General features: G+C 46.9%; 1 protein-coding gene and 1 pseudogene across 1 annotated transcript in view; one reads left to right on the top strand and one right to left on the bottom strand.

The window, feature by feature from the left end:
- PECAM1 (platelet and endothelial cell adhesion molecule 1) overlaps window positions 1–26,649 on the top strand; it is a 49,128-nt gene extending 22,479 nt beyond the window's left edge. Inside the window, exons 8-16 of the mRNA XM_033090883.1 lie at window positions 3,725–4,012; window positions 4,631–4,738; window positions 5,888–5,915; window positions 6,622–6,695; window positions 7,933–7,986; window positions 9,359–9,415; window positions 14,198–14,254; window positions 20,170–20,192; window positions 25,598–26,649. Coding sequence (XP_032946774.1) covers window positions 3,725–4,012; window positions 4,631–4,738; window positions 5,888–5,915; window positions 6,622–6,695; window positions 7,933–7,986; window positions 9,359–9,415; window positions 14,198–14,254; window positions 20,170–20,192; window positions 25,598–25,627 — 719 coding nt within the window. The 3' untranslated portion in view covers window positions 25,628–26,649. The remainder of the gene's footprint in view (window positions 1–3,724; window positions 4,013–4,630; window positions 4,739–5,887; window positions 5,916–6,621; window positions 6,696–7,932; window positions 7,987–9,358; window positions 9,416–14,197; window positions 14,255–20,169; window positions 20,193–25,597) is intronic.
- LOC117012798 (elongation factor 1-beta-like) lies at window positions 329–1,354 on the bottom strand (annotated as a pseudogene).
- Window positions 26,650–27,919: the final 1,270 nt, after the last annotated feature.

Here is a 27,919-nt window from a genome sequence, read left to right as displayed (position 1 = left end):
GACAGGAAAGTGGGTGGTACTTGTGCAAAGTTCACAAACATGACATGTGGCAGAGCAGGACAAAGGCCCAACAGAAAGGAGGCCAGAAAATATCTGGGGGCTATAGGTGTGTCCTCTCTGTTCAGAACCTTTCAAGTGCAGTGCTAAAATATGAGTCAAGTGTGTCGACTTCAGGAAGCTTTAATGTGCTTTTGGGCTCTCTTAGCATTTGCTCCTTTTTGGATGAACTGGCATTCATCCCTGAGATCTGTAGACCAGAGGCCCCTCTGCCTTTTTTTTTTTCCTGGCTTTCAAGCTTTTATTTAAGTGTAATGATCCATGATGGATTTTAGATCTTGTCGAAAGCAGCCATGTCCATGGATAGCACATAGTCCTCAAAAGCTGTGATCGGCCCCTCCAGCATATCTGTTCAACTTTATTGTCTTCCACTACACACTGTATTTGAGGATTTTGAATTCCATACCCACCGGAACTAGTTTAGAAGAGCCCCAGACCAAGCCGTCTGCTTGAAGGCTCCTGACGCACTCCTCACAGTTTGCCACGTCTCTCTCGTCGTCCCAAGGTTTCACATCTAAGAAGATGGAAGGCTTGACAACAAGTGCAGGTTTCTTCGTTTTCTTTGACTCCAACTGTACAAGGCACTCTTCTCTTAGCCTCTTGGCTTCTTCTCTTTCCTCCTCCTCATCAGATGCAAAGAGATCAATGTCATCGTCTTTACTACCTGAAGCTCCACTTCCTGCAGTGTTTTCCACATTAGCGGGGCCAGACCTGCCCAAAGCTTTCTTCACTCCAGGCAGGCTGGCCTTTTTCTTTTCATAAGACTTACTGTGGTTACCCCAACGTAGGGCAGGATACAATTCAGCAGGTGGTGAAACCGGAGACTGCTTCTGATACTGCCACATTGGCTTGTGATGGCACATACTTCTTGATGTAGCTCTTCTCCTCCAGGTAGTCACTGAGCTCCTGGAAACCAGCGGGGCTTTACGTGTCTCCAAAATCTATGGCGTCGGCTAATCCCGGAGCTGGGCGGCAGCCGAGGAAAACTGGCACAGGCAGTCGGCACTAAGCGCCAAGAGGAAATAAAAAGACCAGAGTTCTTTTCTAGAATTGGCCCATGGTTGGCAAATTCTGTCGTGTGTGGAAGCCACAGCAATCCGAGCTGCAGGCTGTTCTCTCATAGGGCCTTGCTAACATTCGCCCCGGATTCTCACACTCAAGAGAAATATGCCATTGTCCTGCAGTTGGTGTTTTCCCTTGAGCCTCTATCTGTGCCTCTCAGAAGGCCTTAGGAGTGCCATGGCTTGCATCTCTGAGATATTCTGCATCCTGTTATAAAAAGCTTACAAGGCTTCATCCTCTTCCTCTTCTTTCTTCTTGTTTAATAACTTCTTATCTGCATGTGCCATGTGGACATCTTGAGTTGGATAGAGATCCCTGCTGCTACTAATATATAGTCTAAGAATAGCCAGGCTTTTCAAGCTCACATCAATATATGTTAAACATCTACATAAGGCTATAGGGCATGCAAAAAGAAGGAGAAGGAGAAGGAGAAGAAGAGGAAGAAGAGGAAGAAGAGGAAGAAGAAGAAGAAGAAGAAGAAAAAGAAGAAGTACTCTTTGTGATATATCAAGAAACAGGATCTCCTGAGAGTGGGAAAATATGTGACATAGTTGAATAACAGTGTAAAGAAGCACAGAAACATATGATTAGGCAACACATTATCGTCACATGAAGTATCCTCACAGTGATGGTGATAGGAATTTAGGGCATGAAAGTTACCATCTAGCTTAAGTCGGAAGAGCTGGATTAGGAGCCAGGCCTTGGTAATGGGTGGGCAGAGACAGCTCGAGATGGCCTGCCAGCCCAGTCAACTACGTGAGCAAGGTCTCCAGGGGGTAGTTCAAAAAACCGTAAATCAGGTGGCTGGAAATGAAGGTTGGGCATGGAGAATCATTGGATAGAAACTGAAAAAGTGACTGACCCCAACTGTGAAGGGCATCAAATACCAGTCATCTGAGCTGGGAGTTTGTCCTCTGTGCACTAAAGAGCCAGAAGAGGCGAGGAGGCTGTGATGAGAATGGTGCCTTGGGAAGGTTACTCTGATATCTGTACCAGGTAGCGGTGACTTCAGACCTCTTACTCCCATACGAAGCGATGGAGAAGCCTATGCGACACTGGTGGTTTAAATTGGGTCCATATGAGTAGCTAACATTTACTGAGCCCTGACTGTGCGTCCACCCCTATGGGAAACATGTTAGTAAATTACTCCCATTAAAACTTACAATTGCCAGGTAAGACCTATGAGAATGTTATCCTTGTTTTGTGATGAGGCAGTTAAGGGTCAAGGCAGACAGCTGGTGGGCAAGTAGGGCTGGGAACTGAGGCAAGGCCGTCAGGCTCCTGACCCCACCTTGTGCTGCACAAGGACGCAGGCTGTCGGCTCAAGTTGCACCTTCTAAGAGTCTGCGCTTGTGGTTGACCTCCACCAGCCCAGCCCAGGCCTGATGCTCCTTTCATCGGACCAGCAGCTCCATGGTCTGGCCACCCACTGCACTCCCGAGGGTGATTCAGGACTCAGATGCCAGACTGAACCAGTCCGTCCTCACACGAATAGGAAGGTCTACGTGGAAAGATAATTTAGGATCAAAATGTTGATGGTTGAACGTGGACCCAGGAAAAGGGGATACAAGAAAAAACTAAGTTCTGCTTGGATCTGCTGGGAGTGAGAGGCTGGTGGCGCTCCCAAGGGAAAATGCCCAGGGTAAAATCCAGACTTGGAATTCAGGGGCGTAATCTGGAACAGAGCAATGTATGTAGGCTTTACACACTATGTGTTTGTGTGTTAAATGCACAAAGAGAAGCTGTGACGTGGGTGAAATCACAGAGGAGAATGGACATGAAAATCTGAGGACTGAGTTTTGCAGAAAGTCCATATGTAGGAGGCAATGGGATGAAAACGTGGTAAATAAAAAGAGAGTGGCAGGGGAGGGGGTAAGACCATCTGGGTTGTGAGCCATCACAGCAGCCCAGAGGAAGCCGAGTTCAAAAGGAAGGGCTGAGTGACAGTTGGGAGCTGTAGGGAAGCCAAGGATGGGAGATTGGAAGAACTGAATTTAATCTGTTGGGGACTCAGCGATGAGTTTGGGGGGTTAGGTGACCTTTGGAGTTTCTTCAAAACCAGAGATAGAGTATAGTTTCAGAAGCAGAGGGATGGAAGTCAGATTTGAGGGGTAAAAAGAAAGTGGGAAATGAGAACATGAAAGCAATAGGTTTGGACCACTCAAAAAGGAAAAAGAAGAAAAACAGGAAGGTCGTGAGTCAAAGTTATTTATTCGTAAGATCTGGAAGTACCATGAGTCTTTGTAAGCAGTAGGAAAGAAACACACACACACACTCACTCACAGACTAGACCTCAACAGAACACATAAGTTAATGGGACGGTCAAGCTGAGTGGTCAGTAATACTTAGGTGGTAAGTAAAGGGGGGTGTCCTGGTATCCTGTGTTGAATCAACACGTGAGGACGCAAGGCGTCCTATGCTGCCCAGGTGGGCTAATCAGAAGAGGAACTGAAGAATGGGATAAGAGAGGTGGTTGAATAAAGGTCAAAATCCAAGTCTGAGTCATAGCACAAAAGGAGGCTGGCCATGAGCAGTAAGTAGCTGTGTCATGTGCCTTCACTTCCCCTTTTCTTTACTCAGTGCTAATCCTTTTCCTGCTTTTCAGCCCCGGTGGAGAACGTCACGCTCTCTATCCTGCAGAATAAGATGGTGGAGTCTGGGAATGATATTGTGCTTCGATGCTCTGTGAACAACGCATCTGGTCCCATTACCTACAAGTTTTACAGAGAAAAGGAGGTCAGGCCTTTCTACCAAAACATCTCGAGTGAAACCAAGGCCTTTTGGTTCAAGACACAAGCTAGCAAGGAGCATGAGGGACAGTATTACTGCACGGCCTCCAACAGAGCCAACCATGCCAAAAATGTCCCCCAAAGCAACATATTGACAGTCAGAGGTGAGTCAGGGCCTCAACAGACAGATGTAGTGTTGAGGCCAGAAAGCTCACCACTTGGAAGAGGAAATGGGTGGGATTTTAGCACTTCTTACTGAGGGTTAAGAGACCAACGTCCTCCACCCTCTTTGGTTACAAGTGACCGAAACGCACTCAAATGAAATACAAAAGAGGAAGTGGTTATTATTATTATTATTATTATTGGAAGTATTTCACACAGTTGTAATTCCAAATTCTTGGCGGAGAGATACCAAGTGGCCCATTTTGGGTCAAACGGGCACCTGTGGACCACCTGTAGCCATGGGGATTGGGTCATGCAGCACAGACATGGTTAGAGAAGCCCACGCATGTGGGTAGAAGGAGGTTTCCTAGAGAAGGCGGAGGACCAAACAGACCCAGAAAGCAATGTACTTCAGTCCTATGGGTCTTTAAGACCATGGCTGGCTCTGTCGCAAGAAGTACCATTTCTGCACCAGCTGCGAACACCTGGTCTCAGAGGTAGATGCTCAGAGTGACATGCAGTTACAAGAACCAAAAAATCCGTCTTATTTGTTGCTTAAAGCTGATATCGTTTCTGGCTGGCAGAGAAAACCTACCTATTTTAATCTTTCTTCTTTCCAGTCTTTCTTGCCCCATGGAAGAAAGGACTTATTGCAGTGGTTGTCATCGGAGTAATAATTGCCATCTTGGTACTTGGGGCCAGATGCTATTTTTTGAAGAAAGCCAAGGGTGAGCACGTTCTTTCCATTCTGAGAGGTTGCCCTCACCAGGAAACTGGCCACGACGTGAAGGGCTTCAGCTTCATGGGGGCCATGCTCTGCCCCGGTGGGAACTGAGGAGATGTAACTGATGACAGTTGTTTTTCTCCTTGGGGTATCATCTGGGTAAACAACGATCTTGGCTCTGGTGCTTTTATTGCCCCTGGATTTATTTAGGCAAAAATGAAAGTGATTGGTTTCCTAGTTGAGCAACATGGAAATGATCGTTTCAGAGGAAAGTTCCTTCTATGTCTGGTCAGAAGAAGCCATTTCTGTGGATTTGGCCACACTAAATACTGCAGTTGGTTGAGTAGGGAGTGAGTGTTATGGAGACAACCCTCCCACACACACATACACACACACTAAATGTCTCCCAGTTAATCTGCCTGTTGTACCACGATTTCTATCCTGTGCTTGAGGTTAGTCATATGTGGAAAGGAAGTCATAATCACCCACTAACACTCAGGAATCAGAATCAGCTAGCCTGGACTCAAGGAAAAAGGCACAGCACCAGTAAATTCTGCAAAGACTTTTGTGGGATAAAGCAGGTGTCCCCAATGCTGCTACATGGGATAGGTCGGGGCAAATGAGATAAGGAAGGACCCTGGGCTTTTTCTAGAGAGGAAAGCTGCAACCCCTCTGAGAAGACAGGCTCCAGAACAAACCCCTTCCTAAGGCAGAACAGACATGGTTAGAGGACAGACTTGGTTTCAGTCCAAGCACAGGGACTAATTTAGTCTTGACTTTTTGGAATGGTTGAGTCAAGGAGATAGTTGCTCTTTTATCTGGCTAACGTGGGTCCTGTACTGTTGCTTTCATTTCTGTCACATTCCACTAAGGAAAATCACTCCTGGATAAAACAACAAAATGTCATGTTTCTGTAGGAAATGCTGTGAAATCTCTCAATCTAAGACCAAGAGAAGACCTACTCTGTTTGTTTTGCTTATTTTTTTTCTTTCTTTTTTCTCAAAGCAGAAATATATTTGGCTTTCTTTTCTGTTTTTATGGGTAGGCAATCTTCAAAAAAGTCAAATATGGTTGAAATGAGTGTTCCTATCTGTTATGGGTGTGGGCACTTTTTATTGATTTTTTACTGATTCTTTTTTTCTCTTTTTTAAAGCCAAGCAGATGCCAGTGGAGATGTCCAGGTCAGTATGTGTCCTTGGAAGAGAGGAAGCTGCTCTGTGAACATGGATAGAATTTTCTAGAGTGGGATTCTGGTCATTAGGGAGTTTTCAGTGGTTCTTGGAAAACTCAGTAATAAGGGTGTGAGTAGTGTAGGGGTGTGTGTGTGTATTTGTCTCAGTGGAAGATTGTCAACTGTCTTTCATGGGGAGAAATGGCTTTCTTCTGAGGTCATGTCCTTCCTATACTGTTACCTGTGAAATCCCCTTTTCCTTAGGAAATTATAATGGTAGTAGATGGAATTTTAAAAATTTACTTACTTGGCAAATAAGAGTTGGCCTTAAAAAATGGTTGTACTATTTTTACTGTTCTTGAAATCCAAAATCTAAAAGTATGAGAATGATAGCTGTGCGGCACAGAACGAGGAATTTGAGGGGTTGGAATTCACCTAAGAAAGGACTCCTGTTGTTCATATGTCCTTTGGCCCCGACACTTATTTTAACAGCAAAAAAGTATTTGTTAAATAATCTTAGAACTAAAAAAAAAAAAAGATTAGTTTTCCAAACGAGAGAGTCAAGTTTTCCTCACTTCAGAAATCTCTTTCTGGTTTTCTCATGATCTCTCCTTGATTATTTTGTTAGTTTGGAGTTAGACCCCAAAAAAGTTATATATATATATTTTTTCTTTTTTTTTCTCTTTTTATTTTTCTTTTTCAAATTTCATTTTAAGGCCGGCAGTACCACTTCTGACCTCCAACAATGAGAAGATGTCAAATTTCAATACTGAAGCCAACAGTCCTTACGGTACAGTCAAGGTTTCCTGCAGTTGCTAAGAGGTTTTCCCAACTTGCTACCCATTCCATTACCCTTTTTAAAATCAGAATCTGTAGGTGGTGGGGTTAACGTTGGTAGGGAAGCCTGCCTTCAAGTAGGGGCATTTAACCTCATCAGCCATCAGATGGTGAGCTGGTAAGCAAAACAAAAACTTAAGAAAGGCAGAACATGTTACTCTAATTTTACCACTTTCTAAATATCCCCAGGGAATGAAAGCTGGACAATAATTATAATGCTGCAGACACCCCTCCTGGGTTATCTTCGAAGACTTTGAGCATTGCCCAGGTGTAATCTTTCTCCATTTTTAAGAGAGAGACCAGATACCAAATTAAGTCGTTTGGAAACATCTTTTCAGATGGAATTATTTATTACAAGCACAAGACAGTTTAGTTTCAACCTTGCCACAACAGGAAAACAATTTCAATATTTATCTGTTAGTAGAGGCATTTTTTTTTTAATGAAACAATATAGGGCCACCTGGTAATGAGCCTTATTGCAGACTTGAGAGTCAGCTCAGTAGGGTGGGTAGCCCATCCCAGGAATCCTTAATCCCAGTAGGTCTAAGAGAAATAGGATTTTCCCCTACAATTACAAAATGCAAGAAACAGTCCAATTCTTATATTCTCTCCATGGATTATTTCAGTTTATAGACCTATTTTAATAATCGCAATAATCATTAGTTCAAATACATAATGGAAACCATGTATTCTTCAGGAATAGTACTTATAAGCATTCTTTTTAGTGAAGAACAACTTGATAAAAAAGGTTTAAAAATTTCTGCCCACTGAGGGAAGCCTGGAGGTACTGCAGTTTCTTTAAACCATGCTCTCATGGCTCTGGTGTCCCAGTTGGAGAGGGTTAGTTCACTAGCATCCTTTGTGGTGTGGTTACAGGGCCATCCCTTCTACAATTAAGTTTAATTTCTAGTGAACTTGCTCAAACTGAACAATCTGGAATCTTGAACAATTCATAAGTAGAAGTGTTTCTCCTGTGGGATGGTGACATCTCACTGGTGTTAGAAAGAGACCACACGGTGGGTTGGATGGGGCCACAGAGGACCAGGAAGGAATCCAGAACCCAGATACACTGCTGGTTGCCAACCACATGGTGACTTCCTTTGTTAGTGGCACTGAATTTTTTTTTTTTTAATTACATAGAAAACTAGAATTTCCGTTGTCACCCATACAAATTGTTATTTTTCAACTAGATTACAATGAAGACACTGGAAACCATGCGATGAAACCAATGAATGAAAATAAAGGTAATTATCTAATTTGGGTTTTTAAAATTAGAAACCTTTATATTAAAAAAGACCCCTAGGAAAAAAACTAAAACTGTTAAGACCTGTGGATATTTTCCCCACCTCTCTTAACGATCCTGTCACTAGCTATTAGTAAAATGAAGATGCCTGGTTGCTTTCTCCAAGGATGCTATCTAGTGTCGAAATAGGAAAGTAATCTAAATTCCAGTAGGAAAGAACTGGGTTGTACCCAAAAAGGAACTTCCTAAATCAGAATGGCCTACTGAATAAGGTAGCAGGATCTCCTTTCTCTTGGACAGTAGAAGAGAAGGTGGTTTTTCAAAATAGCATCACTGCAAATCATCAGATTGTGCATCTTAAACTTATATATGTTTTATGTCAATTATATCTCAATAAAGCCAGAAAAAAAATATTAAGGGTCTGGGGTGGCGGAGAAGCACACAGTGTACTTCAAAAGTAATGAAAATTCCTTTTTCTTAAAAAAGTGATGGTATACACTGTTATTTATTAAATTATTTATGTTTTATATGTGTATTTTTATATTTACATTTTATATGTAACTTACAAATATTTTTTTGCATCCACTAAGTACTTAATAAAAATTAAAAATACACTTTAAAATAAAATAGCAGTGCTGCTAATTTTTTAAGACAATGAATAAATAGAGTGCTTGCTTCTGCCTAATGCACAAAAGGATTGGGCTAAATCATTTTTCAAAATTCCTTTCCCCTTGGGGCTGCTATCATGGGAACTAAAACTCTGAAGAACTACACGGATTCTGTAAACACCTTGAGTGCAGAATCACTGTTTTAGTTGCTGGTGAGAAACCCTGATTCTTTGGGGCTTCAAAAATAAAACAATCATGTTACATTGAGTTGAAGACAAACTTCGTTTACTAGATTTCACTGTGGCACCCTGACCACTTTCATTCACTTGTTTTTCTGTGTGTATGCCTCCCAATCGGAGAGCGTTTTTTTAGGCTGGGGATGCTATTCCGTTTCCTGAAATCCTCTCCATCTTGGAGATAGCTTTCTATGCCTGTGGCCATGGAGGCTTCTAGATTTAACTGCGGGGGCTGATACTGGTTGTTTTCTGTATCGACTTAAGATTTTTACCAATCCTCCCACTGCAGAAGCAAGAGGGACCCAGGCAGAAGGGTCCTTCCATACCCTGGGGAGTACAGAATCATCATTGCCTTGCCCAGACTGAGGTCTCTTGCCCACTTAGAATGGAGTTACACCTGTGCTGGCTCCCCCCTGAAAATATGGCGGAATACTTTAATTATTTGAATGGAAATCTCTAATGTGGTGTGAGCCCCTCCCCCCCCAGGAGATTCTGTCTAACCACAGGGTGCTATGGTTCCTTTGAGCAGAGCCTATGACCTTGGAGTACACAGAAGTGGAAGTGACCTCATGTGAGCCTCACGAAGGTAAATGCCATCACTCAAGGGGTTCTCCACACTTTGCTCTCTCCCTGGGTATAGACATAGACATGCAGGGTGGGGTGGGTTGTGACCCAGGAACAAGAGCCTAGTCACCCTCAGTCACTCAAATGGAAGGTGATCAGCAGACAGACCTATTGGACATGTCTCAGGCAGGAACAAAGACTGCTGCCCAGGCTTTAAGGTGTAAAATTTCATTAACTATTACGTATCATACTTATAATGGATGCATTTTATTGAGCAATTACTAAGTGCTAAGAAATGTGTTTATTGAGAGACTTTTTGAGGTCTGCCTCACTCCTGGGTGTTTGGGCTTTCTTTCAGAGGTATGCTCCTTGCTCAAACCCAGCATCTTAAAAAGCTGCTGGTAGCCTGAGCTTGTATAAATGAAATGCATGTTTGAAGATAGTGAGAGCTTTGCTATTTAAAGGAACACTTGGGCAAAGGCTTTTGGACGCACAGAATCCCTTTCTGTGTAATAGTGGTGCTGGCTTTAGCTTCCGGTTTTGTTTTTATGTGCATGGTCCTCTCCTGGAGGTCCCTAGCTCGGGTTCTGTGCTGGGGAGCCTGGCTCAGAGTGGGCCAGTCCACAGCAAACTCTAGAACACCAATCTCAGCTGCTGGGACACTCTTAGGGCTATTGGCATGCATCCATCTTCCTGCTGAGGCTAAGGCCAGGTGCTGTTCACTCAGCCAGGCAGGCCTGGGGCTGTTTTCCAAACCAACCCTGTGTAGCATCAGCCAGAGCCACGTGGTGATGGCGCTCTCCTGTCACCTCTTGCTCTATGATCTGGGAGGAGTTTTGGGTTGCTTCCTTTTTCCCTTAGGTTCAGGAACCATGTCAGCAGGTGTGGGCAGAGAACCATCCAAGTGGCGCTGTCCCATACAGCCCCTCAGCTGTGAGCTGCTCAACTGGGCTGCCCTTCCTATAGTCTGCAGGCAGAGTGGCCCTTAGTGTTAATGCAGCACAGTCTGCAGGACAGCACAGGGCATCGCACTTCTGGGTCCACACTGGACCTGGGAGGGGCGGGGGCCATAGCAGGCCTGAAGTTTCCATTTCATTGTCAAGTAATTCGCTTGTTGAGTTAACAAATGAAGGAGGGGCCAGCAGCCAAGGTGCACATGTGGTCCCTCCCATGGAGGTATATATAACCTATGAAGGAGCTGGGAAAACAAGGAACCAAAGAATAAACTGTTTCAGGTTGCAGTAAATGCTTAGAAGGGGGAGAAGGAGCTGCAATGAGAAGGCGTGAAATGTGACACCTGGCTTGGGTGGTCCCAGGAGGCCTGTTTGAGGGGTGACATTTAAGCTGCAGCCTGAAGGGGACAAAGAAGCTGACAGTGATTGCCCGGGGCTCTGGCCTTGAGGTTCTGATACTCCCCACAGAGGGCCAGGTCCTGCCCTTACTCTGCTGCCAGGAGGGCCAGGGCTAGGTGGAATTATGAGGGCGGGGCCTGATGGCTAGAAGGCTGAGGACGTAAGGACGCTGAGGGAGGAAGAAGGAAGCAGGGTTTTGTGCTTGGAAAAGGGTTCCTTAGGGAATGTTTCCATGTTAGTGGATCTGGTGTAATTCTGGCTTGAGGGTCGGGGACGGACGATGTTGAAGGGAAAAAGAGAACTAGGACAGGGTGAGGCAGGGGCTCTTTTCTTGCCAAGCTGTGCAGCTGCAGGGTTGTACACAGGTGCTATGTGGGCTGTGGGTGCCTCAGTAGAGCTGGAGGACTCACGCTGAGTTTTCTGGACCCAGCCTCTTTGGCAGCTAAGGACGGTGGGGGAGGGCAGGCCTGGCCTATGATGCTGTCCCCTTGCTTTTTCTTGAGTGGGTCGTTGCCAGGTGAGGAAAGGGCTTTGTGGGTGCAAGGCTAGTGGTGAGTAAACCTGACCTGGTCTTGCCAACCCAGTTCCCTGTCCTCAAGGCTTCCCTCTTCCACAGTTGGGATTAAGGAGGAGATGGGGACCATGTCCATTTCTAACCCTGGCTGGCAGTGGACCAAGTGGTCCCTTGGGGGTGGAGGAGGGGCAGGAAGGAACCCCGGTTTGCTGCATGTTTGCTCTGAGGCTAATTGCTGGGAAAACCCCATGATGTTGAAACCATCTCTGTTAATAGAGAAAAACAAGCCAAAATAAAGCTCCATCCGGAAATACCTCTGACAGCAGAGACAAATAGCCTGTTGGCTGGTTTAGTCATTAGCAGGCAGCTGCTGCTGGGGAGCAGTGAGGGGAGGGGATAGTGATGAACTGGCAGCTCCCCACCATCACTGAGCTGGGCAGAACTGGGGTGGGCGGGCAGCAGGAGAAACCACTGGGCAGCTGTAGCTTTGCAACTCAACCAAGAAGTGGCAGCCACCTTACTGCCCAGGCTGATACGCCGTTATGAGGTGAAAGGGAGTTGAGTGCAGCTCTCAGGTCCAGAGGGTGTTAGAGTATCCCCAAGGTGACCAGAGAAGTCTACTGGCCACCCCTGATGTGCCTGGGGCATCAGGCCCCCGGCTTGGCCTCCCGGCCCCCACACTCCGTTTCTCCACCCCTGCTCTCCCCCATTTCCATGTGGGGCTGGGTCAGAGGATGAGCTAGCAGAGACCCTGGTGCAACCAGTGTCCTACAGCACTATTTTTGCACCCATCTGCCACACAGCCTGAAGCTCCCGAAAGCTGGGACCAGGTCCAATTCACCTTTTCCTTTTTCGTGGTGCCTGGCATACAGTAGGCAATAGGGTCATACTCAGTGAGTGACTTGCCAGGCCTGACATTGAGTGGGGCATCCCTTGAGGATGTGGTATACTCCCCCAGCAGATATGGAGGTCCCTGGAACTTCCCTCTACACTCCCAAGTCTGTGTCGTGGAGGGAGAGTGGTGTGGGCGTCGCTGCTGTCCTCTTAGAAAAAGGCAGGTGTTCCTCCCATCAGGTATCTCAGCCATCCTACTGAACGTTCTGTGCCCTGGGGGAGTCACTACAATGCCCTCTGCAAGGCCCTGGCCACCCCAAGTGCCTCAAGTTCAGCTGTTGTGATTTGAACCACCCCCAAGGCTTTCTCCTGGCATTCAGTTTCTCACACAACAGCCCCCACCATTCAGTGTACAATGAATAACCGGGATTTTAATCCTAAAAGCAAAAACCTCAAGGATTGGCGTGATTATGCCAAGACCTTCCTGAAGGTCATGGGTCTGAGGTAGAAACACCTAAAGAGACATGGACGAGTGCCTTCACTGTCACATCAAACCTTTGCAGGTGCTCCAGGTAGCTGTGTAGGACTTGGGCTTGGGAGATGCACAAAACCTCAGGCGCTGCCCTGGAGAAGCTCTGGGTCCACCGGATAGACAGTCATGGGGACAAATGTCAGTGTGTCATGAGCAGGTGTCCTCAGAGTGCTGTGAGAGCACAGGAGGCCTACCTAACTGCCCAGGGCACAGGGAAGCGGTGAGTGCATGAGGGAGTATTAGGTGTGTGAGGGTGTGCATTCAAGTGCAGAACCAAAGCTTGACCTGGGGCTTGGAGGACGAGGAAGAGTGGGGCAAAGAGAAAGGGCCATGTAGGTAGTGGAGGAGTTTGTGTAGGCTCAGGGGCGAGAGAGGGGGGTATCCCTGGAGCATGGTGAGTTGAGGGTATCTCAGTGCAGTTAGAGGCCATGGGTGTGCCCCAGCCATCTGCCATATCTACATGGTGCTGATGGCGGCAGCCGGAAGCATTTTATCCTGTCTGGGGCTCCGTTTCCCAGTCTATAGGGGAAGAATACTGGCAACATGGCATCAGCTGACTTTCATTAATGAGGCTTCCTGATCCTTTGCGCAGGTGAAAGGAGCCAGGGAAGTGACTGTGTTCCACCCTGTTTCCTGAGGATTTGTGAGTGCGCACACGGGCATGCATGTCTCTATGTGCATACTGTATGTGTACGTACCATGTATGTGTGTACGATGCATGTAGATGTGCTATGAGTATGAGTATATGTGTGCGTATAAAACTGTGCATATACATAAACTGATGGCCATACAGGACCTCTGTGGGGACAGAGTCCCAGAGAGCAGTTTCCAGGCTCTCGGCCTCACGTGGAAAGATGCTGGCTTGGGTAGTAGATGGCCGTCAGCTGTAACCAGTTAGCCATCGGCCACTGATGTAACTGCTGTGGCTACGCTAGCAAGAGCGGATTGCAGTTAGCAAGTGAGGTTGGTTAGCTGGCAGAGAAGTGGACAGCAGGTTGCAGATCATGTGACTCCTGTTTCCTGTGTCTCCAACCCGCCACCAGCGAGAATATAATGGTATGACTCCCCTATCTATGGCTCCTTGAGTGTTGCCTTTTGGCCTCACGTGGTTCTCAGTCCCAGCTGATCCTTAGTCACAGACAATGCTCAGGTTGTAACCCAGATCTAGGGAGAGTAGGAGACCACAGCCCAGCCTCCTGGGAGGGGCTGACAGAGCAGCTAGACACAGGAACACGTGGCAGGGAAAGAGGGTGGGGCCACTGAGCTGGAGGCTGCAGGCCTGTGTTGGGGCCCTCTCCACCTGCGACCCCTCAGGTCCAGGGTTCCCAAGGTAACCTGTTGACCTCGTACTTCCAGGCAGAGTGATGCTGGTTAGACCAGAATCTTCTAAAGCCAAGAAATGGCCCAGGCTTAGTGGTGACAAGGTCTCCAGACTCTCCTGGAGATGGCACTTATGGGGGCGGGTAGTGGGGTGCCGACTTACCTGGGGAGCCTCAGATGTTTTCTTGCTTTGGCAGTGGGCTGCCCTGGTGACCAGAGGCAGCTACTGACCTATGCTTGGTCCCTTTCCAGGTCTGAGAACGAAGGGCACGGAGACAGTGTACAGTGAAATCCGGAAAGCTGACCCTGGTGAGTGAGGGGCCCCTGACTCCCGCAGCCTGGTGGGCACAGCCTGGTGGGTTGAGGGAGGAGCGAGCACTGGGTCTTATAGCCAAAACCATAGTGCTTCTGCGAAAGCCAGTGCATCCGCTTCCTAGGAGGTTTCCATCCTGGAAGCCTAGAGAGTTCCTGAGCGTTTCCAGCACAGCTGCTACTCCAGGGAGGAGGCTGCAGGCCTTGCTTGATTCCTCTTTTCGTTCTTGTCCTCTTACTGTCCTACACTCATTTAATCCTCAGAATCATCATAGGGCTGATGGAAACTGTGTTACTCCTCCCGCTCTACAGGTGGGGCAATGGGCCCAGGGATTTAATACCCCGTCCTGGTCCCAAGACCAGCGGTGGCGGAGCAGGGGTTTGCATGCGGGGAGCCTGGCTGCACAGCGTGCTCTTCTTGACTAGCCTTCTCTGGGTTGCCAAACCAATTGACTGCGTGCTTCTCCATTTTCCAGCTTTCTTTGTTTGGTTTCCACATTATCATCAGCTTAATTAGAGGATTCAGCTCTGCCCACTTTAGAAGTTGAGAGTAACAGTCTGCTATGGTCTGGGTGACCCAGGGGTCGTCATGGAACCTGTGGGGTCCTCGCCTACCTTCTCTGTGAAAGGAGGGACATGAGCTTAAATGTAGCTCAAGGGTTCTCCACGTGTGTTGAAACACAGATGGCGTGGCACCACCCCCTGCATTTTCAATTCAGTAGGTCTGCAGTGGGGATGAGAATTTGCATTTCTAGTAAATTCCCACATGCTGCTACTACTGCTGGCCTGGGGAACACACTTTTAGAACCATCTTCTAGATGCTCTCAGTTTCCTTCTGATTGTACCAGATCGCTCAGGGTTGGCCAGCAGAGATAACCCAGAAACTCGTGTGTGTGTGTGTCTGTCTGTCTGTGTGTGTACGTACATGTACCTGTGAAGGGGAAGGCTGGAAGGCTGACCCACGATAAAATAAGGGCCTTCGTGGGGAGCTGGATCCCTGGACAGGTCAGTGAGCAGGCCGAGTGCAGAGCTGAGTCATATCTAACCTTTCCTTCTTAATTTTGTATTCTTCCCCATCTTAATTTCTCAGTTCCCAGCTTCTTCCAGCCAGCTGCACTTCAGGGCTGGCTATTTTGGGAAATGGCTTGCAGGGCGTAGTTCTGGCTCTTAAACCCCCTTTTTCCCCTGAGTGATACAAAGGAAAACTGCTCCTCTAGATAAGCAAAAGGGCATGGGGCAGGCCTGCCTCCAAGGAGCAGCCCCGGGGCGGGGCTCTGGGTAGGACCAGGTGCCCAGAGAGCGTGTTGGGCTGCTGGCTAAGGATTGTTGGCGGGGGAGGGGGTCTGTAGGCTGTGGAGGCACCAGGTCTTTGTCATCCTGACTTTAGCTTTTTTTCCTCCCCTTCAACTGTGATAAAATCTACCTAACACTTGCCATTTTAACCACTTGTGAGTATAACATTTCAGGGGCATTCAGTACATTCACAATATTGTACAGCCATCACCACCATCCGTCTCTAGTTTTTCATCTTCCCAAACTGAAACTTCATACCCATTAACCAGTAACTCCCTGCTCTCCCCGACCCCTGGCAACAACCATGCTGCTTTGTGTCTCTGTGAACTTGACTAAGGACAGCTTTTTTATCTGTCAAAGGAGGTGGTTGAAAGAATGATCTTAAGTTGCCTTCCAATTAGAACATTCAAAGAATCAGTGTGCTGGCATTTGGAACTCGGTCATCTGTTTATGCCTTGGTCAGTCCAGAAGTGTTTCCCCTGAACCTGTTGGTGGGGAGAGGGGAGTCAGTCACTTCCCTGGGTCCCTTGCAGCCAATCCTAATCCTTTCCCCACCCTTGACTCTGAGACCCCAAATATCTGAGATATTTGCTTCTAAGTCTGAGTTTTCTCTTCAAGTCATGCATCTCAGGGGCCAACTTACTGTGTTTCTGCTGCATTCATATTGGCTGGAGTCCAGTCTGGTGGTTCTTTGTGCTGTGACCCTGATGGAAACATCCTAAGTAGGAGATGGAAACCTCAGCTCTGCCCTTATCGGGCTATATGACTTGATCCCTACCCCTCACTTCTCCCAAGGGAGTTAGTTTTCTCAGTAATTCTCAACAAAATGCCCGAGACCCGTATGGAATCTGGGGCTGCAGAGTGATCACCTCAGTGTTCCTCGGGAGTGTGTGTGGTCCTTGGGTGGGTGAGGAAGGGCTGTGGTAGGCAGGTGGGTTCTTTAAAAATGGGGAGGAAGGGGGAGCATCTCTTCCAGCTCAGTAGCTCCCGCTGGGTCCCGGCCATGGTCAAGGAAGTCTGCTGTTCTGTTCGGAGCCCACTATTATGCTGACATGTAGTTAAGCTAATATCTTCTTGTCCCAGCAATTAACTCGTAGTCTAAGGCAAGCAAACCTCTTGATCTTTGAGTTTTTCCCTTTCGAACTGTTGCATGATTCTTGCTACGTGTTTGAGAAACGACAACTTCTCAAAACTAGGAAAATTACATTCGGAAAGAATCCACATTGAGAGCCTTTGCATCTCCATAACCCTCAGCTTTCTTAGGAGAATGGAGAAAACGCTGCTGATGTCCTCGTCACTGAGATCTGCAAGTGGAGATTTTCCTAAAGTTCTTATTCCCTTCTCAGTTATTTGCAAATCGCAGTCTCTTCCAGCTCATGGCAGCTCTAGTCATGGCTTATGATTTGGCTTACCAGAAATGGGAAAATCAGTCTGTTTTATGTCTCTTCTGAAGCAGTCACGTAGGTGGTCCTGAAAGGTGAGCGTTTAAAGAAAGCAGTCCAGGGTACAGTTTGGTACCTTCCTCTCTCAACGCATGACCAGACCCAGTTTACTCCCATCACCTGGAACCTTGGCATTGGTGCGAGATGATCCGTGACTCCTGAGCTCTCCTGATTTAGATAGCGGCGTCTTCCCCGGCCTTTTTCGTTCATAACTTTGGCACCCTGGGTTGCCAGAGGACCCGGAATCAAACCCAACCCACCCGCCCCAGCCCCACCACATACACCTCTCTTCTGTCACCGACTTCCTCCTCTGATGGGTGCCAGCTAATCCAAGGAACGATTTCATTTTCTTTTCCTCCCCTTGTTCTCCTAGTGCTCTCCTAGTGACAAGAACAAAAAGAGAAAGTATAGCTGAGGAGGGAGCCTCTCTGTAAACACATGGCTATCAATGGCCTGGCTGAGCCTCGGATGAACTGCTGTTTCTGGTCAGGAAGCTTTACATCTTTGCTCTGATTCAGCACTTGACGTTTTATAGTGTTCCAGCTTATTCTGAAAGTGCTCGATATAAATGGCTGCCAGGTCATCCGAAGCAAACCTATTGACGTGTATTTACGCTGGATTTTTAAAACAGAAGGGTAAAGTGGTTTGTTACAATTGGCAACACAGTCAAATTCTTCCCTGTGAAAGAACTCAGGTCTGGATGAGATTGCCACAGGTTGGCGCAGCGATTCTCAATGCAGGAGCCATTTGGCAATATCTGGAGACTTTTTTGATTGTCATAACTTGAGGGGGTGGGGAGGGGTGCCACTGCATTTAATGGGTGGAGGCCAGGGACACTGCTAAACATCTTACAATGTACAGACAACCCCCAAAACGAAGAAATATCCATACGAGAATGTGAGTAGAGCCCATGTGGAGAAACCCAGGCTTCATCTCCTGTGGGTCTTCCAACGGGAAGCTGGTTTTCCTCTTTAGATGCCCGGTGCCCACCCTGGGTGATGTCCTGAGCACACCCCACCTGACCATTCAAAGCCCTGGGAAAAGGTGCCAAGTCCTGCTCCAGACACTAACCTATGTCTTCTGGGTCGGACAGGTCCCATCTTCCCATCTGAGTATCTGCTCACTCAGACTCCACTTTCTGCTTTCTCTTTGCCTGGAATTCAAACTCCCAAATGTTTCCTAAGGGGGAGAAATCCAGTATGCCAAGAGTGGCTGGCCACTGAGAAAAAAGAACAGAGGGTCTCTGGGCCACGTTCCGTCTGTGGGGGAGAGAAGAGCGCTTGAGGGCCAGTCCCGCATTCATCCCACAAGGCCTAGAGCAACCCAGGCTAAGAATTTGAGAGGATAAAAAAAGTACTCTGTGAAAACAACAACAACAACAAAACTGAATACTGCCCTCCAGATTCCATTTTTAGGTTGGTTCCTCTATTACCAAAAAGAAAACTACAAGTGTGCATAAACCTGGTATTCCATCGGTATTACCAACATACTCATATTTGAGTATTTCGTGTTCAGAGTGCTTTAGGAAACACAGTCTGAGGCTCTTTCCCTCTTGTGTCCCATTCCAGAGCACTTGGGGCTTTGGGGGGAGCAGGAAGCATGGGGTCTTTCAGGCCCTCCCAGGTCAGATTTGGGGTGGGGGTGGGGTGCTGCCTAGGCTCACTCAATGTGTGGAAGTTTACACAATGGCTCGACTTCGTGATTGGGCTGATTCATCCATTTGGCTGTTGACGCCTGCCTCTGGCCCAGCCAGGACAGAGGGGGCCCCTTAGGAACTTCTGGCCCTGTTCCCTCTAGAGGGGACTCACAATGGAGCTGTGATAAGAAAAGGTTCAAGGGGGAAGTGGACTTGTGGAAACAGGATATTTTTAAATTAGAGAAAGAAACAGAAGGGTTGTGACAGATGGGCCCTGAGACTGCCTGAGGTTCAGAAGGGACTGGATTTGAGGTTGAGTGGCTGGGTAGAAACCAAGGCCCCTTGGAGAGCTTCCCTCCTGTAAGACTGAGGACTCAGGGAGGCCCTCCACCTGCTTCAAGAACGGCAACTACCCCCAATCCTTACATCTTCTCTCGGAGCCTTACCCAGGTAGCAAGAGATTCTGTGGCTTCTCAGTCTTCATGTCTATGTCCATTGTCCATGGGAACCAGCTCCATCTTGTGGGCCGCTGCCCATTCAGAAACGCTGCTGTTCGTGGGGCAAATGCTACCCCTCTCTTGCCTTTTATAGTGAAAACCATCTCTACCTAATATAGGCAAGGGCCACTCACCCTCAACATAAGGTCTCCTGTTCTCACCCTCACTCTCATCTTCCTGATATTTGGCCAGGGCCATTTTCACTGTTGCAGCCTGGCCAGGCCAGCCAGTCCCAGCATGCATTCTGGTTAGAAGATGGTGTGGTCTCCAGACAGTTGAGATGAGGCTCCCAGGGGAAGAGGACGTGGCGGCCCTGCCCTTTAGACATACTTGGGTCATACATGCCACGAGAGTGAGTGATGCTCATACCTTCTGTTCCAGTGACCCCACTCCTTGGAATGGACAAACTAGTATGAAAAATGGAAATAGCTCTATTCCTAAAGAGGATACTGGCAGCATTATTTAAAAACACCAAAAAACTTGGAAAGAACCTAAATTTTCAAAGTAAGGAACTGGTTAAGTAAACAATTACACATCCATCCAGTGATTATTACGCAACTGCTAACAATGATGTTTAAGAAGTTTCCAGAAAATGTTTATAAAGTCAAGTGAAGAAGATAAGCTAGAAAATGGCATATACTGTATAATGAAAACTCCAAAAGAAGGTCCACTTATAGCAGAAAATTACAGGAAGACAAAGTGTCAACAGGGTCTGAAAAGGGAAACAGAGATACTTTTTATTTGCTACTTTCCACTTTTCTGTAGTTTTCAGTTTTTTTCCCCCCTAAAATAACAGTTGGTACTAATTTTTGTTTTAATTGTTTAAAATGTCAAATGAGCTGCCAGGGACATTATATGCTTGTCACATGGAGCTGCAGGACTCCGGAGCCATACACCTGGGCACCCAGTAAGGTCGCTGGTCCTGTGTCTCCTTCTGTCATCCCCCCTTTCCTTTACGGGCTCAACCTCTGAGATGTTGGGGTAGGGGGAGCCTAACACGCTTGCTTTGCATTGCTCACCTCCCTGTTATCCTTTGTTTTACAGATTTCATGGGAAACAGACATTCTGTAAGTACACATTTTATATGCATTATTATTTTTTAAGTCTATTGAACAGTGAAATATTTCCAGACTCACCCAGATTCTGCATTCCCACTAATTACACCCCGGTACTGGCCTTGCTTGTTTTAGACCAGGGCCGGTGGAGATTTGGTCATCAGGCTCGCCAGGTTTTCTAGGCCAGTTGTGGTTTCAGATATTCTCTCCCACTGTTTCCATCATTACATCTCAGCCCACATATGATGGGAGACCCTGGAAGTGCCCCCAGAGAATTGGGAATCTAGGGCACTTAGCTGCAAACAGGCAAAGTACATATTTCCTCCTAGTCCAGGGTTCAGGCTTGGGAACTAAGGCAGACTGGGGGGGGGGTGGTATGCTGGGTGAGTGGGGCATCTAACAGCTCATTTCAACTCGTAAGAGTCTATGCCAGTCACTCCTATACACCAGGCCCTGTACTGCAGGCAACACTCCAGGTTCCTGACCCAATGAGGGACTCAGATGAGTTATCACTGATGAGAAAGCAAGGTGATAACAGCTACACCACGGACTATGGAAACAGAAGAGAGGGGCTTCATTCTTCCTGATTAATGGTCTTGTCACCAAGGAAGGGGTCATTTGGATGGGCCATGAAGAATGAGTCGGATTACAGCAGGGTCCAGGTAGAAAGCTCAACAGGAGCAAAGGTGTGGGGATGCAGCAATTTCAAGCAGCTCAGAATGGGAGGAAAAGAGGGTGACAGTTAACATGTGATGGGGAAAGGTAACGTAGGGCTTGCATTAAAGGGTTGAATGCCTCATTAGGAGGTTTCATTCTGTAGGAGACAGAAGATTTACAAAGCTGCTACTTGGCATGTGAGAATGTTTAAAAGAAATGTACAAGTCCAAGTTTAAATTTTGCAAAGACCCAGTCCTCTCCACGGAGTCTTCCTACTCCCAACCTTTTAATGGATCACCCAGCAGTGCAGGAGTTAACTAAATGGGCAGCTAGCTTCTTAAGAGATGAGGGATTTGTCTCACAAACTGTTTCTTTAAGGTCTGGGAAGAGCTTTCAGCAAGATTGCTAGTAGCCCTTCCAAGGGAGCCCTTGGCTTCCTTTGTTTTGCCTGAGTCTGAATTCTTGTAAAACAGAACTCATTATGCTTTTGACAGACAGGAAGCCGTTGACATTCTTTTTATGGAGAAAAGCTATCAATTTAAGGAAAAGAGGAATGAAATGAATGTCTTTTTCTAGCCTAACCCACCCAGACTTCTGAAATCAGAGACTGTGGCATGGAAAGGGCAGGGAGCCCAATTTTTAGGAGAAAACGGGCCTGAATTGGCAGAACAGCCTTGCTCAGGGTCACCCAGCTAGTTAATAGCAGAGTTTGGACTAGAATCTAAGTCTCCAGACTCCCCAGCTAGTACATGACACAAGACTCTCTCCAAAAAGTGATGTCATTGTCCCAGCCACAGGGCCTCGAGAGAGAGGAAGGTGAGAACGTTGTTCCATGGGCAGTGTGGCACCCAGATAAAGAGACATTGTCCATTGCAATAAACATGGCTGTGTCCACCCAAGGCAGGTCTGCTGGACCTGCAGAACCAACTTATTTACTTTGTCTTCAATCCCAAAGGTCTCTCTGGGCAAAGGCTCCAAGCTCTAGGACAGACAGAACTTTCCCTTCCCCCAGAAGCCAGCCAGTGGGCCCAGAGTCTGCTCCCAAGATGTTTCTGAGTGCCCACCCATAGCTGGTCCTGCTCTCCAAAATACTAGACTTTTGGCAGAAGCACAGGGGTTCCCAGCCGTTGGGAAGGAATTTTGAATCTTTAAGCAAAAGCATTTTGTTTATAAAAGAAACAGGTATAGTTTCCCTAATAATCAGCTGGTGAGGGTCAGGAGAAAATTAATTGAATTGCCCAGTAAGGAAATGGGAGGGGATTTCCTTCCTGAAATCAAACCTGGCGATCATTCCCAGTTGTTTAATGGCTGCTGCTTCTGAAAACATATTGGAGGAAATATCTTAACAATGAGATAGCCACTTAGCCAAATACTAATTTAGTATTGTTTGACTCACTTCAATGGCACATTCTGACTTCATTTTCCTCTGCCATTTTTGCCTTGTTTATAAATTGTGTTTGTGGCCGAGGCAGACAGATAACGTGAAAAGAGAACACCCTGTACTTAAACGAAAGGGGGTGAATCTAGACCTGCCTGGGTCTTGAGATCTTGGAAAGAACTCTGCTTTCTTACTAAAAAAAGGGCAACTGCTATGTACAGTTCACCTCCTTCCCTCCTGGGAGCCAGCCGGCAGCTAGGCTGCAATGGGAACTGCCCAGGAGTTGTGATCAAGACTGGAGTGTGACATCCAATTCTCCAGCCATCTTTGGGGGCCGCTGTCTTCCTGCAGCCTAAGCTTCCCACTCTGTCAGGTGGCGATGATGACCACAGTAGCATTAATAACTACCTAGTAGGAGTGTCTTCAGGGTTAAATGAGAAACACGTACAAAGTACTTTGCAAACTGCTATAGAAAAGCTAGTTGATTATTTTCCAGTACTTTTCATCAAGCACTGCTGTAGTATGGGACGTGGATAGGGGACTCACTTTACTTGGCCTTGAAATGCCCATGTCACATGAGGGGAGTGTAGCAGTTGCTTGCCCGAGGCACAGGATTCAACCAAAGCCAGGCTTTGACTTAGGAATCAGAGACCTTTCCCTGATTAGACATTTATTAGTCATGTCACTTGGGAAGATTTCTTGACCTCTCAGGGCCTCCGTTTCCTTGTCTGTAAATAAGAGGTTTGAAAACTCCCTCAGCTGGTTGTTGTAAGAATTAAATGAGAACCTAAGCACCAACCTAGTTCATTTTAAGTGCTCCTAAAGCGCACATTCTAGAAGCTAGAAGTGGGGATTCTGGGGGTATTAGAAGCAAAAGGACCTTTGAGAGCATCTGTACCACGTTCTGGCCAGAAAGTGGCTGTACTTTGGTGGCTGAACTGCTAGCCTCTGATTTAACCACAGGCCTTGGATGTGAGCATTTACTTTTGTCGATGTAGAAAGCGTCCAAACCTATAGAGAATTTTAATGAGTTTATTTGAGCCAAACTGACAACAATTACCGAGAAGCAAAATCTCAACAGATTAAGAAAATGTTCCAGAGAATGGCATTTCAGCTTATTTCATACATTAGAATCAAAGGAGGAGACGGAAATGAGGTTATATGAAATCCATTGGTGGTAGATTAGGGAGGCTGGAGAGAGAGCAAAGTGGAAAAACCTCTGGAATGGAATAAAAAGTAAAATGGAGAGACACATATACTTCTTTTACATTGGTGGGTAGAGGACAGTTAATAATTAACATTCGCAGGTATTTGGGGAACAAGATAACAATGAAGGGTTTGTGGATTTATGCTCTGGTGCAGTGGGTTGTGCTCAGAGGGGTCCGGAAAAGGGATAACTCTGACATTTCAAGGGTGTGTTACTTTAGATGCTCAGAGACAATAGACAGGCTCACTTAAGGTAAAGAGTGACTTTTGTCAAGAAAGCTACTGGCCCAGGATATAACTACCTGCCACAACCCGTTTTTAGTTAGGAATTTTTATGTTCAGACCATCCTACGTGGTTAATTTAGGTCTCTCAGTTTGTAGGGCTGCCATCCTGGCCTCCCCTGAGCTTGTCAGGTTTAGTTTGTGGCCCCTTTTTCGTCCACACTTGAAAATCCCCAAGGCACAGTTGACGGTGGCCCAACCCTTCCTGTCTGTGGGGGTTGGTCCTCCAGTAGCTCCCCAAGCACTTGCTTCCCTCAGAGAGGAAGAGCAGAGGTGTCTAGGGAGGGACTTGGTCTGGAACCTGCAGAAAGGCTGGACACCAAGGTCACCCCTCCAGTAGAGCAGAGGAAATGGGATGAGGGTAGCTGCCAAGGCTGGCAGGCCTCCAGCTCCCTGGGGCTAACACAGCTCTCTTGGCCCGCTTACCAGGGTCTCTCCTGCAAAAGGAGGAGGCAGAGACTTGGGCTTCCCGCTGGAGCCCCTCAGACCTGCATCCTGTTCCAAGAATCTCCTCAGACCCGGCAGGGTCAGAACAAAGCAGGGACTCTATCTCAGCCTCTTGGTCAGGGAGCCAACCAGAGTGGCCAGGGAGTTCCGAAGACCCTAGCTAATCCCCACAATTTCTGCTCCTGCCTCCCTGAGTTCTACCTGCAGTGGGTGCCCTGTGTACATGGAGTCATAGACTCAGATGCTGCCTGCTTTTCGGGGCTCACGGTTACCCAGGGCCCCTCTACTCTCCAGTATTTCCCAGCGTGCCGCTCCCCTCTTGTCCTATGGCTCCATCCATTTGTCAAAATCCTCTCTGCCTTTGAGGCTGGCTTCAAAGTCACTTCACTGAAGCCTTCTGTGATTCCTTCACTGCCCAGCTAGGGTCCTTTCACAGCCTCTGAACTCCTTCTACAGTTTGTTAGGACCTCTTCCACCGTCTACTTCATAGTAGCGTTGTTTGTCAATAATTGATAGGATATAAAATTGGGGAGAGGGGCAGGATCTTGCATCCTCAGCATAGAGAACAGTGTCTAGGTTGAATTGGAGTCTCGTCACTAATGGGTGGGTAGGTTACCTAAGTACCATATGAAGCAGTTAGAGAACACTACTGGATGGCATATGGAACCTTGCTTTTTTGTTTTTTATTGTCACAAAACATACACAACATAAAATTTCCTATTTTAACCATTTTTAAGTGTACGGTTCAGTGACAGTAAGTGCATTCCTATTGCTATGCAGTCATCACCTCCATCCACCCACAGAACGTTTTTTATCATTCCAAACCAAAACTGCATTGAACACTAACTCCCCCTTCCCCCTGCTGCCCAGCCCTTGGCAACCAGTATCCTACTTTGTCTCCATAAATTTGAATATTCTGGGTACCTCATATAGATGGAATCACACAATATTTGTTCCTATCAGAATTTCATTTCTTTTAAAGGCAGAATCATATAATTTTAAAACACTTAAGTTTGATCATTTGAGTTCAGTCCTTCATTTTTGGAAAAAAAAAACAAAAAACACAGACCTAAAGAAGATCCATCTCATATTAGAGGTAGAGCTGGAGCAAGAAGCCAGGTGCCTTAACTTTACTAATCTTGCTCTGTGGGAAGTGTCGCACCCATGGGACGTAGTGCTGAGCGCACAGTGGGTGCTTGAGGAAGCTGGTTGATAGTTTGATGTGTGTATGGGGAGTATGTGCTGCAGGCCCTACAGAGCAGGCACGGAGACAGGGAGACATGAGTGTGGGTGGGAGCTTCCCTCACAGGACAGGGGGTACCAACTGACAGCACTGCTTTGGGGTTCCTTTGAGAAGAGCTAGCTGCAATTTTGCACATCTTTCCAGCAGGCCAGTCTTCGGGCCTGAAGGATATGACCATACCTTTCTTGTCTCCTGTCCCTACAGAGAACGGAAGGCTCCCTGGTTGGAACTTAGGACTGCAAGAGCGGACGCTCCTCCAAAGGAGGACACCCACATTCCAGGAAGAACAGATGATTCCCCATTCCAAGAGTTCTGTGCACTTATTTCTGAACCTGTCCTGCTCCCACTGAACACAGCGATTCCTCAGGTCAAGTCACCAGTTCTTAAAGACGTCTTACTACGTTTCTGTTGGGGATAAAGAGATGCAGAAGGGCTGGTTAATTGCCCACACAGCCCACTTCCCACTGAGTTGGAACATCCTCGGGAGTGGAGAGCAGCAGAAGGAGGTTCAGAGTCTGCAGGCCATCGGAATATTTTGAAACTTGAATATTTTGTCTTGTACAGAGATAAAGAACTTTTCCAAGTACCCTCACGCACAGAAACCTGTTTTGTTTTTGTTTTTGTTTTTTTTTGTAGTCAATCTCTTCTAGCAAATGGCCTGGCTTCGGGGCTAGTTTTTCTCTTTGCCTTTGGTCCTTCAACAGCCTGTGGTTCTGGGTCGTCCTGTCCCTCGGAAGTGCACAGCACTGACCAGACAACTGCCCCCTGACCCCTCTACGACCTCACCCACCACAGGTGGGAAAACAAAGCTGCTTGGGAGCGACCCCATTGAAATGTCAACTTGAAGATGAGGTTCATTCCGGGATATGCACAACATAGAAAATGAAGTTGGACAAAGCACAGATGTTCTTAAGCTGTTTTTCTATATTCTTTCTTTCTTTCCCTCTACCATGCTGACGGCTGAAATACAGGAAGATGGTTGCCTACAGCAAATATTATTTTTAATAGAAAAATGAAATGCATATTTTTCTTACTAATATTTTTTATTTATTCCTTGCTAAAGAAATGGTTTCCTGAGATTTTAAGGTGTTTCTGATGGTGTCTTGAGTGAGTGGACGAGGGGCTGCGGCCATTTTGTCGTGGAATTTCACTAGTGGGCATACCTAACCGAGACCGCTCCTTCCATCCACCTCAGTGACATAGCTGCAGGGACCCTGAGGGATGTTGTATTAAATAAATTTGATTTTTACTCTTCACAGACCTGTGACATGTCATCTTCCGAGAGGCCACGTGCATATCGGATATCCGTAGGGCTCGAGGACTCCGCAGGCCTGCTGAAGTCACAGAGTGGACAAAGCAGGCCTTATCAGCAGGCTGAGTCACACACAGGCTGAGGGAATTCTGTGTCCTTCATTGAAGTCAGGGCCAGAAGTAGCCTAAGAGGTAGCCTGAGTCTCAGACACTGAGTCATTCATATCCACTGGCTGGTGCTTCCGTGTTTGTTTCCCTGCTGAAGACTCGTAGGCTGTCCCTGGATGACAGGGTTGTCAGATGGAACAAAAAAATAACAAACCCCCCCAAACCCAGGATGCCCAGTTAAATTTTGATTTCAGATCAATGAATAATTGAGTATAAGTATATCCCATGTAGTGTTTGGTACTATAAAACTATTCATTGATCTGAGATTCACATTGAACTAGGATCCTGTATTTTATCTTCCTGTATTTTATCTGGCAATCCTACTGGAAAAGCACCTTCCCTTCCCTCTAAGCCTTGGGACCCGTGCTCCCCAGTAGCCTCAGGACAGACCTCACCACCCCACGGGCTGAGTACCCCAGCAGAGCACCACACCACTGGGCCTGAAGGTGGAAGGAGAGTCTAAATGTGTCCTGACTCTGCCCGATTCCAGCTGCAGAAACTTGAAGGAGCCTCTTACCTTCTGAGCTTCAGATTCTTCACCTTTAAAATGAGGTATATAGACTAATGGTTCTGAACATTGGGAGGGTTTAGACTCCTTTGAAAATGTGATGAAAGCTATGGACTCACACATATACACAAAATTGTAACATACAAAGTTGTATCACAAAAATATCATACAATTTCCCAGTTTTGGGGGCCGTGGACTCAGGCTGGAGGCAAAAAATTAGATGATCTCTAACGACCTTGAAGTCTGATAGTTACCCTGTTGAGGATTTGGGGAGAGGCCGGAGCCCCCCGGTTCAACTCCTCAGTCCCTTGCTGCCACCAGAGCAGAGCCATTGCCATGGAAGCTGGGAAGACCCTGTTCTTACTGCTATGACATTTATGCAGCATAAGTAGGTTTTTAATTATCTCCTCTGCGTGTTTCTAGGAGGAATCCACATACACAGGGATCTTTCATAGATTTAGTAACTGAAAATCCCTCTAAATCCAGGATCCTAGCTCAGCTGTCTAACCGGATAGCATCGCCCAGCCTCTAAACCTGAGCTCATCACTTAAAGAGTCTTCAGTCACCATTTCCGGGAGAGGCCATTTTTCGTGGCAGAG

This window comes from Rhinolophus ferrumequinum, chromosome 21, assembly GCF_004115265.2.
Source record: "Rhinolophus ferrumequinum isolate MPI-CBG mRhiFer1 chromosome 21, mRhiFer1_v1.p, whole genome shotgun sequence".
Taxonomy (NCBI): domain Eukaryota; kingdom Metazoa; phylum Chordata; class Mammalia; order Chiroptera; family Rhinolophidae; genus Rhinolophus; species Rhinolophus ferrumequinum.
The sequence above is the reverse complement of the archived record's forward strand: the minus strand, read 5'-3'. Positions and strand labels throughout refer to the sequence as shown.